General features: G+C 35.2%; 1 protein-coding gene across 4 annotated transcripts in view; it reads left to right on the top strand.

The window, feature by feature from the left end:
- Window positions 1-11,523, top strand: part of il15 (interleukin 15) — a 52,423-nt gene extending 40,900 nt beyond the window's left edge. For all 4 annotated transcript variants that reach the window (XM_062980900.1, XM_008111865.3, XM_008111866.3 and 1 more), the window contains 4 exons: window positions 1,764-1,854; window positions 3,924-3,956; window positions 5,121-5,267; window positions 7,136-11,523. In XM_062980900.1, coding sequence (XP_062836970.1) covers window positions 1,764-1,854; window positions 3,924-3,956; window positions 5,121-5,267; window positions 7,136-7,258 — 394 coding nt within the window. In that variant the 3' untranslated portion in view covers window positions 7,259-11,523. The remainder of the gene's footprint in view (window positions 1-1,763; window positions 1,855-3,923; window positions 3,957-5,120; window positions 5,268-7,135) is intronic.
- Window positions 11,524-11,763: the final 240 nt, after the last annotated feature.

The raw sequence follows: 11,763 nt of genomic DNA on the forward strand, positions 1-11,763 counted from the left end.
TGTGCTGAAGTAGTGCATGTTAACATGCTCAGAGGAGCTGAACATTTCAGTGTAGTTTCTCTTCAGTTAGTAAACTCTTTTTCCTCTTCATATTTTTATATTACTTTGTATTTCTGTACATATATCATCATTGGAGAATTTTATTACAAAATTTGAAAGTGTGAAAACTGAAAGCTGATTAGTTTCTAATTTGCTTATTAGTTGGGAAGTTCAAATTAGGTCAGTTCATATTCAAATGCAAATCAAATAGTTTTTTGAGTTTGCAGGGAAAGCAGCAGGCGTAAGGGGGAGTCTTTCTGATCAGAGATAACAACATAATTTATTTATTCATTTATTTAATGTTTGCAGGTTCAGCAGCCCTTATGCAGAATTCCAAAATTGGAAATATCCCAAGTTTCAAAATTGTCCACCCAAGTGGCTGAGATAGTGACACCTGTTTTTTCTGTTGGTTCAATGTACCATATACAAACTTTGTTTCACCCACAAAATTATTTAAAATATTGCATAAAATTACAGGCTATATGTTTATGAGACATAAGTGAATGTCATGTTTAGACCTGGGTCCCATCTCCAAGATATGTATTCATATATGCAAATAGAAGTATTCCAAAATGTAAAAAATCTAAAATATTTCTGGTCCTGGGCATTTTGGAGAAGAGGTGCTCAATCTGTACCACTATTCTCCCAACATGGTCTCTATGTTGGCTCTCAGCATCAATTTAAAAAAGTTGAGCAAATAATAAGTTAAATAAACAATTCCACTAAAATCTGCATTCATCCAGAAAAAAATGGAAAACATTTATAAAATGCCTCACTCTGTTCCCAGTGGTTCTTTGAGGCAGTGATTTTGGGGGGAGGGGGTAGAGAGGGAGGAACATTTCCAAGATGCCTCACAGAGTAGATGAGAATCATTCATGGGCCAAATGATGTTCACATATCCTTCCCTGCAGCTAATAAAATCAGGTTTATGTCCTATGGTGTCAGCTTGAATTTGCAGAAGGAATATAAGGAATTTCTGATTAAACATTACAATCAATCAGTCAAACACTTCCCGTGGAATGACATGTTTCAAGATGAGTCCAATGGTGCAGGTTTTCTATGCTTTATCATTAATACCGTATTTACTCAAATCTAATGCTCACCTTTTTTTAGCTAAATGACCTTGCCAAAAGTGGGGTGCACATTAGATTTGCGTGGTACAGTAATCTTAGTGCTGAGTCAAAGCAAAAGGGAAAGCTGCTTCAGGAGCTGCACCTGGAACTCCTCTTTGAGGAACGTCATCTCTAATGAAATGGCCAGGGCTCAATGCTATGCAATCCTGGGATTTGTAGTTTGGTGAGGCACCAGCATTCTTTGGCAGAGAAGGCTCAAAATAGTGTCAAACTACAGCCTCCAGAATTACATAGCATTGAACTAAGGCAATTAAAGTGGATTCATTCTACAGCATAGTTGCAGCCCAAGGTTTTCATTTCATCGCTGGAAGCTTTGGTGTTCTAACACAATTGTTTATAATGAAGGAATTCTCGGTAGGCAGCAACAGTACTGAACACCTTTTTAGGCCAAATTACAAAGAGCACACTTGTTGCCACTACGCATTACATTCGGCAGCAAATACTTTTTTGGATTTGAAAACTGAGGTGCATATTAGATTCGATGGTGTATTAGAATCAAGTAAATCTGGGTAATTATCTTAAGCAATAAATTGTCTTGTTCTGATAACACCCAAATATTTTAATAGATTTTGTTATTTTGTTGTGTTCAAGCTCATGTTTCCAAGAAGTACAGACCAGACGATTTGTTTCTTGGGAACCAGTGTTAAAGGATTTAGAACAGATCATTAAAATTCCTACAAAGGTAAGGTCACAAATTAGAAGTGAACTAACATGGTGCTCAAAATATAAATACAGTGTGACTTCAAAGAAGAGAAATGGGAATTGCGTTATTATCCGTCTCCAAATACTCAATAGATAGCACTTTATTTTGAAAAATAGCCAATGCATTTCAGTCTTTGTGTATTTGGCCTTCTTCAGGGACAATATGAACTGTGACTGCAAGAATTTCTGAATCTGAGAATCTCATTCCAATTGCTGGACAGAAAAGAAAGCAGCAAATGGATGAGATTGTCAGCTCCAGAAATTTCTGCACTTTAGATTTCATATTGTCCCTGAAGAAAGCCACTGAAGTATATATAGGCCAAAACACAATGGGCTTTTTCTAAAATAAAGCAATCATCCATTGAGTATTTGGAGATATGTCTCTTTTTTATTGGAGCAAAATATTTGTAAGCAAAGGTTTCCTATATATTGCACAACCTATCATATATTGCATTTTATTTAAATAGGACCATAATAATAACTTTAATAACTTTATTCTTATATCCCACCCCATCTCCTCAAAGGGACTCGGGGCGGCTTAATGCAACAATAAAATACAACAACATAAGATACATTCAGTTGCACTGAATTAAAACATAAAAACATACAAAAATCATAAAAGCATAAACTCAACATCATAGTCCTTTCCTGCTTTAATAAGAGTAAACCTCAAATAAGTACAACACAACTGAACTTCTGAATAAAGTGCAGAGTGTTGCATTCTTATTTAGTTTAAGAGTTTATGACAAGCACCTTTCAAATTAAAATCTGGTGTTTTGTAATTAAGGGATGAAGGCTACATGTGCCTGATTAACAGAAAAAAATATTGGGAATTTTTTTCCTGTAACACATTTTCCAGAAAACCAACTTCTCTAAAATGCTTTCTGCATAATTGATGGATTCTAGCATTTACACCTCAAATATCTCATCTCTGAGGACATCTGGATATTTTATGTTAATTTAAATTTTTGAGATGTGTCCATCTACAGAAGTAAAGCAGCAAAGAACTATTTTCTTAAAATCATGGTTCATTTAGCTGAATGCAGGGCAGACATGTTGAAGGGCTGCCCGCATTTGTATCTTTTCTAGCTTCTATTGGTGAAACCAATATTATCACTAAATAAAGTGCCAATAGCACCCTTCAGGAATTAAATATTATTTTTTTCCAACATCTCCTTTTCCAGTGATTTTTAATTTGGCATTTTGTTTCACTTGGGAGGGAGAATGGTTCTAAAAAAGGTATATAATTCATTAATTTTTGTTTATAGTTGTGTGCCTCGAGATCATTTCTGACTTATAGCAACCCTAAAGTGAGCTTGTAATTAATTAATTAAATAATAATAATAATAACAATAACAATAATAATAATCTTTATTTATACCCCGTCCCCTCTCCCCGAAGGGACTTGGGCAGCTTACAACAACAATCATCAAATACAGAAAAATACAGTAGAATCTCACTTATCTAACACTCGCTTATCCAATGTTCTGGATTATCCAACACATTTTTGTAGTCAATGTTTTCAGTACATCGTGATATTTTGGTGCTAAATTCATAAATACAGTAATTACTACTTAGCATTACTGCATATTGAACTACTTTTTCTGTCAAATTTGTTGTATAACATGATGTTTTGGTGCTTAATTTGTAAAATCATAACCTAATTTGAAAGACACTAACAATAACCAATTATCACTATATAAAATTTAGAAGCTTACTAATAAAACATTAACAATTAACAGTTTAAAGTTATTATTATTATTATTATTATTATTATTATTATTATTATTATTATTATTATTATAAGCTAGTTGCCATTTAAATACAATAGAAATAGAAATATTTCTTGGCAAGATTTGGTCAGAGAGGATTGCCTTTGCCTCCCTCTAAGGTTGAGAGAATGCGACTTGTCCAAGTTCATCTAATGGGTTTCCATGGCTGCATGAGGATTTGAAACTTGGTTTCCAGAGTGGTAGTCCAACAACTGAAATCACCACATCAAGCTGGCTTTCTTTTGTTGCTTATATAGGCATTTCTTTTTCTTTTTAGGTTGATGCTTCTTTATACACTGCAACCTATTCTGTAAGTACATCTCATAAATTTAAAATCTCTTATAAAATTGGTTATATACAGCTTACATATAGTACCATTTATTGTGCTGGGTGAGAATTGTCCACCAATCCCACTGTTCTAATAGTTGTTTGAGATCTTTGCTTCCAATAATCCCACAACTAGACACCACAACCCTTCAACTACTTTGGTCACTGCAGAAACCATGGATGAGAATTTAACTAATGTTAGTTTCACATTCCTAGGGACACAGGCATATTATATAAAAAAATGAGCCAGAAGTACAGCAGACAGTTAAAATGTAATTATTTAACAATCAAAATCCTAAATGACTACTAACTGTTTCCCTGTCCATTCCTAATCCTAGCTGAACCTTACTAATTGCCCTGAGTCCAACTAAATCTCATTTTGCTCTCAACTTATTCTAATCTCTCCCTCTTTCAGACTGACATACATCTTTTAAACATCCAGTTAAAACAACCAACCACAGTCACTCCCAATGTTACATATCATCACCCCTTAAAATTCAGAATACAGCAACCAAGTTGCTATTAACTAGTAGAGTTGCCCTTTTGGAAGCAGCTGATTTAGGCCCCTTCTACATTGCCATATAAAATCCAGATGATCATCTTTGAACTGGATTATATGGCAGTGCAGACTCCTATAATCCAGTTCAAAGTAGATAACATGGATTATATGCTTGACAGTCTGGATTTTATGGCAGTTTAAATGGGGCCTTTTTTCTGGGCTCAATTTAAAGTACTAAGGATAGCCTTTCCTGCTTTGGGACAGAGTCCTTCTTTATGTCCCACTGCCCCCTGCAATAGGATTTAAAAGTCTATTCCAGGAGAAATATACCTCAGGTGAACCAATTTTGTTACAACTGTCAAATAAACCAGTAATTACTTTATTTGCAACAAACTGCAACATGTTATACTTTACCTTTCACCACCCATATATTGTCACAGATTGTAAGTATAGGTAAAACTGTGGATTAGCGATAACAAATTGGTGGTAGCATTTGTTATCAAAGACATTTAACTTCATAAATGAGCATATTGACAAATTTGTATTATCCAGATCCTACTCTGAATCTCTCTATATGAATGAGAAATGCCATTTTGGAATGAGCCTGCATCCACCCATATTGTAAACCCACTGAAATTTTCTTTCTAGAATCATTGCAAAATATCCGTGGTGAGATGTTTTCATCTTGAGATGAAGGTGCTTTTGTACGAAGCTAACATTGGAGGAGACAGCGATATTTACAACAGTACGCGGCGGGTTTTGAGATCTGTTGGAAGATTTTTGGACGATGAACAGGTAAGTGTAATCTAGCAGAAAGTACATGTTATGCTATAGAAGCAGTCCTGGTGCTTGCAACAGGCCCTTTGGCCTTGCAGAGCACTTTGAGAAGAAGGAGTTTCTTCCAGAGAACAGAGAAAAGGCAAGGTAGAACTAACTTGGGATCTATATGTAGTCACAAAATGTGTAGATGACGTGCCTCTTGACTTGTGGCTGCATTTTATCTTTTTTTCCACCCTATAATCTCAAAGTCTAAATTTGAATCAATCTGCTTCACTCTTTGGCCTCTTGAGCTCCTTGGCTTCTGAAACCACTTCTGCTTTGTGCATATGTGTGTTTTCTGACACTATATTTGGTGCCACTATCCAGTTCTCCCCTTTCCTCCCAAAAAAAACACCCACATTATTGTGCAATGAGCCTATATAATTTATTTGACCCTACATCACAGATTATGATTTCTGTATATATATATATATATATTATCAGTGGTAACTTTCCAAGAAACGTAATTATTCTCTGTGACAATAACAGGCATGAGGGAGAAGGTGAAACTGCTCAGCACCTACTTTAGCCTCAGTATTATTCCAAAAGCAAGAGACTTCAACTTGGTACAAATAGAATTGATGATGAAGTAAGGGGACCAAAACCCAGAATAAATAAAGAGATATTATAGGGATGCCTATATGTGTGTGCCTGCAATTTGCCTGTTGACTTGTGGCTCCATGAATTTCATCGGGTTTTCTTAGGCAACAATTACTCAGAGATGGGTTTGCCAGTTTCTTCCTCTTCATTATGCCACAGTTCAAGGATATGTTGTAAAATTTGAGCATGTTTGGAGGAAGGTGACCAAAATGGTAAATCAAGTTTTAGGAGGAACTGTTTAGAGACCTAGATAGGTTCACTCAGAGAAGAAAGGTTTCACTCTTCCTATTCTACCTACATACCTATCTATTGTAAAAGAACAATAAAACAGGTGTATAATAAAGAAAACAAAAAGAAAAGGGGGTGGCAGTGTGGGAGGGGATGAAGTCCAGCAGACATTCCCATCTTTTCTCCCTCCAAGACTAGGGCAGTGGCAATTGGGATGGAGGGAGGGCCTTTCACCTGCTTCTGGGCCTAGGCATGATGGTGTTGTGCCAGCTTCTTCTTATTGCCATCTGTTATAAACAAATGAAGTATTGTATGGAATTGATTTTTTAAACCACTAAACTCTTCATGGGTGTTATATCAAGATGTCCTTTTGATTTTTTTAAAAAAATATATTTTACTTTTATAATTTCCTTAAAAAATTTCATCACTGTTTGGAACACTTTTATTGTTACAGAGAAAGATCATTACAAATCCTATAATAACTGAATTTCATCTTTTGAGTAGGCTGTAAATTAGCTTTTCTATGAAAGGCAGAAGAGATCTAAAAACTGAGAAGTGCTAGCAAAGTAATACTTAGGTGCCCTAGGGTAGAATTGGTTAGCTGAGAACCTGCTCACCTTGAACCAATAACTTAAGAGTTCAGCCCATCCCAAAAGTTTTTCATCAGGTAAGCCTAGACACATACAACCCATTTTATAATGGGCCTAATGGTAATACTTAAGAACCGGTACCTTAACATTGCCAGATTTAGACTATGGGTAAAAGACCCCACCACGCTAACTTTATGGAAGTTCATTATATTTTATGTTCTCTCCTTAAATCAATTCCCTGAAAAATGCTTCAGGTCACTTTCTCAAAATTAAGCAATTAATAAAATATTCTATATAGTAGCTTTAGTAAAGATTACATTATGGGAAATTATTTATGTTAGTCATATTTTTGTTGCTCTTCCTCTTTCAGCATTTTCATTATTTTACATGGGTGATGCTTGTTTCTTTGACCTTTCATATTTACAGGACAAAGAAACATCCCAGTGCCAAGAATGTGAAACGTTTGAAGAAAAACAATACACAGAATTTATAGAAAATTTTCAGGATATTGCAAGGCGATTACACAGAGAAGAGAAATGGGAAAAGTAATTCCCCTACGTAACAAGAAGGAAATAATTCCTAGTCTCCTAGAAGCATATAATGCGATCAAAATGGAACAAGGGGTGCAAAGGTCTTGCTTTCCTGACAATAATCTTCCAGTTTCTTGGACTTTAGGATGCATTACAGAGATTGCCCATTTATATAATACAACTGATACTAGCACAGTATAAAATAATTGTACAGATACGAGTTTTTCTTGGACAGAAGTCAACCCAAGTAACCTAAATATCAAATGTCAGGACCAGAAGGCCAATAATACAATCATGGAGTTCTAAGGGGCTGTATGGACTATCCAATCCAACCAGCAACCAAACAGGAACACTCAATCAAAGCACTTCCAACAGATGGGCATTCAGCTGCTGCTTAAAAATCTCCAGAGAAGGAAACTCCACCACATGCTGAGGCAGCATATTCCATATTTACATGGACTCACCCTGAGTTGATACCCATGACTAACATTGAAGATTGCATTGCATCTCTTTGAATTTGGTTTAATCTGGGTTTCTGAGTCTTTAACAAGTTATAATAATGGAAAACTTCTCAGAAGCCTGATGAAGCTACATGGTGTGAATCCAACATAAGGGGTGAAAGAATGTGAAGGATAAAGAATAGCATGTCACATAAAAAGAATACAGTAGAGTCTCACTTATCCAACATAAACGGGCCGGCAGAATGTTGGATAAGCGAATATGTTGGATAATAAGGAGGCATTAAGGAAAAGCCTATTAAACATCAAATTAGGTTATTATTTTACAAATTAAGCACTAAAACATCATGTTATACAACAAATTTGACAGAAAAAGTAGTTCAATATGCAGTAATGCTATGTAGTAATTACTGTATTTACGAATTTAACACCAAAATATCATGATGTATTGAAAACATTGACTATAAAAATGCGTTGGATAATCCAGAATGTTGGATAAGCGAGTTTTGGATAAGTGAGACTCTACTGTATGTTGAATTTTAAAGTCGTATTCTGATTCAGTATGTTCCTAATGATTCCAGATGATTAAAAGGATAATAAGGCGATACTCAAACTCTCAGTATAATGAAATGCAAGTATAGGACATAACTGGGGAAATCAGTCAAGCAGTATGACAAGAAAACATCTACGGACACAAGAAAAAAAAAGTTTGTATTTGGTATTCTATCAAAAACCTAAATAGTTGCATTTTATTTGAAACAGGGCTCAATAAGAAAGTAATTTGAACTATGGAATAAATCCCATGGGGATACACTTGCATTAGATTGTGCTGTTTATTTTTTAATGGTACAGTATATATAAGAGTAGAAATAAACATTGGAAGCAAATATTGCTGTGCTTCTTTCTAATCACTTGCTATTTTCTCTAACTGTAAAGTTCAGTATGGAGCTTGTGTATGTGTAAGTGTACGAGAAATTGATTTGAGCAGATTTGCAATATCCATATTCAACAGGAGGCTGCAATAATATTACTGCATAGAAGAGTAAGTGAAGTGATGACTGTATATCAGGCACTCTCTGCGGAAATTGTGATGCTAGTTGGGAAGTACCAATATATATGGGTAAAGCCCTAGATATTGGGACACTCTTCTGGTGCTCTGATAGACACATTTGTAATTCAGTACTTAGTCTTGTACCACCTCTGCTACCGTGTTTCCCCGAAAATAAGACAGTGTCTTATATTAATTTTTGCTCCCAAAGATGTGCTAGGTCTTATTTTCAGGGGATGTCTTATTTTTCCATGAAGAAGAATTCACATTTATTATTGAACAAAAAAATGAACATTTATTATATACTGTACAGTAGTTGTCATCACAAACCAGCATAACCAGACAAACTGTGAATCCTATCAAGAATTTCTTGTTACTACCATTATTTCCATGTACAACTGGAATGTACATTTACCAATCCTGCATGCTCTGGTGTTCTGTTTGGCAGGCGCTGGGCAAACTTCCAAACAAAAACTTTGCTAGGTCTTACTTTCGGGGGAGGCCTTATATTTAGCAATTCAGCAAAACGTCTACTAGGTCTTATTTTTCGGGGATGTCTTATTTTTGGGAAAACAGGGTACGTGACTAAGTATGTATAAAGTTATGCAAGGAAGACCACACCATAGAATAGTGGTAACTAATTACTATTATTTTCCCTTCTCATAAGTGTACAATCACACAAGAATAACTTATGGTTGTTGTTAATGATGACACCCATTCCAGCAATCTTTTCTTTTTAATTTTTTAAATGCCTCGGCACATCCTTTGAAAATAATGCAAGATGCTGGTATTGATAAGAATTGGAAATTTTTGCTATTCCACCCAAACCATCATATCTTTTAAGGTGAACCTCATCTTCCACATATTCTGCAACATCTTTACAAAATATTGCATCTTTATTTTGATACTGCAGTTGTATGACTGCTAACTAACTTGATTGAAATAATAATGATGGCCCACGATATCCATGTATTCTACACCCACATTTTCAACTATCCATGATTTGATATTATACTGTATATACTGTATATAGAACCCAAACCATAATTTTGCAGTTTTATATAAAGGATGCCATTTTACCTACACCATTATTTATAATGGACTTGAGCATCTTTTGATATTGGTATCTATCTACAGATATTCCTGGAATCAAACCGCAGCAGATACAAAAGACCCATTGTTCTGAAGCCTGAGTAAAGTAGTGTGGGACTAGTTTTTATGCCTCAAATCCACTTGGCCTCTTTCATATATGCAAGCTTCCCTATAAAGGTGTTTGTATATAGTTGCTCAGTGTCTGCATTTAGAGCTTTATCACATGAAAAATGCTATAAAAATGCTACACAATCACGATTGCTGTCTCTCCTTGGCCACCATTGAAAATTTCAGCATTTGTTAGTGCCAAAGCCTTAATGGATGCAGTCTGCCTTCCAACTAGGTTCTAACATTATTTCCATCCCTGAAGTTCCAGTAATGGAGAGACGGGACACAAGCGAATCACCTCCTGCCTGAGTCCAGTGCCTATTAAAAGCTAGTTGAGATCATCCTTGGAGGACTCTCCCTCATCTCCTCTCATTCCTCCCCACATTTTGCAGTCATCGCTTTGTGAAAGGAAGCTCAAGCATTATCAGTACATGGAAGAGGTCAAGGAGAAATTCAAAGCCAAATGTTGTCTTCTCTCTTGTGTTTCCTTTCCACCCCCAATCCTATGCACTCCAATCCTAAAGCAGCACTGGTGTGCATGTGTGCATATGTGTGTGAGAGGGAAAATGGGTCATTACCACACCATGCCAAGTTTTTTTTAATTAAAAAAATCTTTATGTTTGCAAATCCATTACAACTTGTACCCTCAGTTCGCTTCTGACACGAGAAATAAATAAAATACCACACCATGGCATTGTACTGTTCTGGCAACAGAGACTCCAGAAGGTGGCAGGAAATCCTACCCAAATCACACTCCCATTGACCACCCAAAATCAGCATAGAAGCACAATTGAACTTTCAGAGAGAAAGTAATACAGTGTGGCAGAAGCAGAAAAGGAGTTCAATAACAGATTTCTTTTGTTAGTAAAAAGAATAACAAATGCATGTTAAAAAATCTCTCAAGCTGCAATTAATGACAAAGACTCGCAATGTAAAAAAGCCATATGTATACATGTGAGCTTGTGTGTACGTAAGAGGACTCTGCATATTTAGAGAACTTTTTGAATAATAAGTATTTGAGGCATGAAGTGTTCCTTTTTCTGGTCTACATTAACATCCTATACCATGACCTGCTTCCCTAGCAGAATGTACAGTGGCATTGCAGCCATATATGTTGAGGTAGGAGTATTAAAATGAGAATTTCGCTCAATACTTTTTACCAAATATGTCTAAAGTGTGAAATACTATTGAGCAGAGGAAGAAAGGAGCATTGGCTATTGTATTTTGTACATCAGTTTAGTCAAAAGCAAAATGTAGTATTCAATTTGTTTAGCCTAGATTTATTGTGCTTTCACAATAAAGAAAATACTATGTTTTGGTGTTTTTTAAAAAATAATTGTGCTACTAATAGATTAAAAATTCTAAGCTATATATTCAAACACTGAGCATTTATTACATATTTCTTAATTTTTCATAATAAAATGTAAACCTATGTACTCAGAACTATGTGTTGAACACTGGAAAAAATCTATATTTCAGAGGGGGTTTTCTGAAAAAAATTACTGTAAATATATTAAAGAATGTATTGAATACCTATTGTATGTGTTTTTTAAGAAAATAAAACTACCTGCATTTCCATTTTTTTCAAATTTTATTTTTCCCTTTTATTATCTATAGTTATTTACAGACTTTCTGATGCCTTGGGATTTTGTAAGCCTTTGTGTCTAATCTTGCATTGTACACAGATTCAAACAGGATTGACAAAAGCAAAAAACAAAACAAAACATCCTTTGTTAACCTTTGATGAAATAAGGCCTTGGAAGAATTGAATTGACAACCCCCCAAACTTTTGTCATCATGCTTTCAAAAGAATTTGGG

Source organism: Anolis carolinensis, chromosome 5 (genome assembly GCF_035594765.1).
Source record: "Anolis carolinensis isolate JA03-04 chromosome 5, rAnoCar3.1.pri, whole genome shotgun sequence".
NCBI classification, from domain to species: domain Eukaryota; kingdom Metazoa; phylum Chordata; class Lepidosauria; order Squamata; family Dactyloidae; genus Anolis; species Anolis carolinensis.